Source organism: Cariama cristata, unplaced genomic scaffold (assembly GCF_000690535.1).
Source record: "Cariama cristata isolate BGI_N322 unplaced genomic scaffold, ASM69053v1 scaffold24056, whole genome shotgun sequence".
Taxonomy (NCBI): Eukaryota; Metazoa; Chordata; class Aves; order Cariamiformes; family Cariamidae; genus Cariama; species Cariama cristata.
The window spans coordinates 2,794-3,095 of record NW_009620678.1 but is presented as its reverse complement, the minus strand read 5'-3'; the positions used below and the strand labels follow the sequence as shown (position 1 = coordinate 3,095).

Genomic DNA, 302 nt, shown 5'->3' with positions numbered 1-302 from the left:
GATGCCCCACGCTGGGACGCCTGGAGCGGCAGCAAGGCCTACCACATCGAGCGCCTGATGTCCTTCCGCCCCGTCTGCTCCGCTGTGAGTGTCCTGGCTCCCACGGAGCTCTCACCTCTCTGATCCCACTGAAATGTCCCAGGGGATGGCTCCAGGCCTGGGGAGCGAGGTTGGGAATGGCAAACACAGCCCTGGCAGGGGCTCTGCGGGTGGCAGAGGCGCCTCGGGGTGGGCTCAGCTCTTCGCCCCCATGCCCAGCAAGATTTGCTCCTTCTGTCCTGTTTTCTAAAAATTTTAAGGGA

The 302-nt window shown here is 62.6% G+C and overlaps 1 protein-coding gene across 1 annotated transcript in view; it reads left to right on the top strand.

Annotated features, from left to right (window-relative positions):
- CRYBA1 (crystallin, beta A1) overlaps positions 1 to 302 on the top strand; it is a gene marked incomplete at its 5' end in the record, with an annotated part of 3,072 nt that overhangs the window by 1,818 nt on the left and 952 nt on the right. Inside the window, 1 exon segment of the mRNA XM_009701693.1 lies at positions 11 to 84. Coding sequence (XP_009699995.1) covers positions 11 to 84 — 74 coding nt within the window.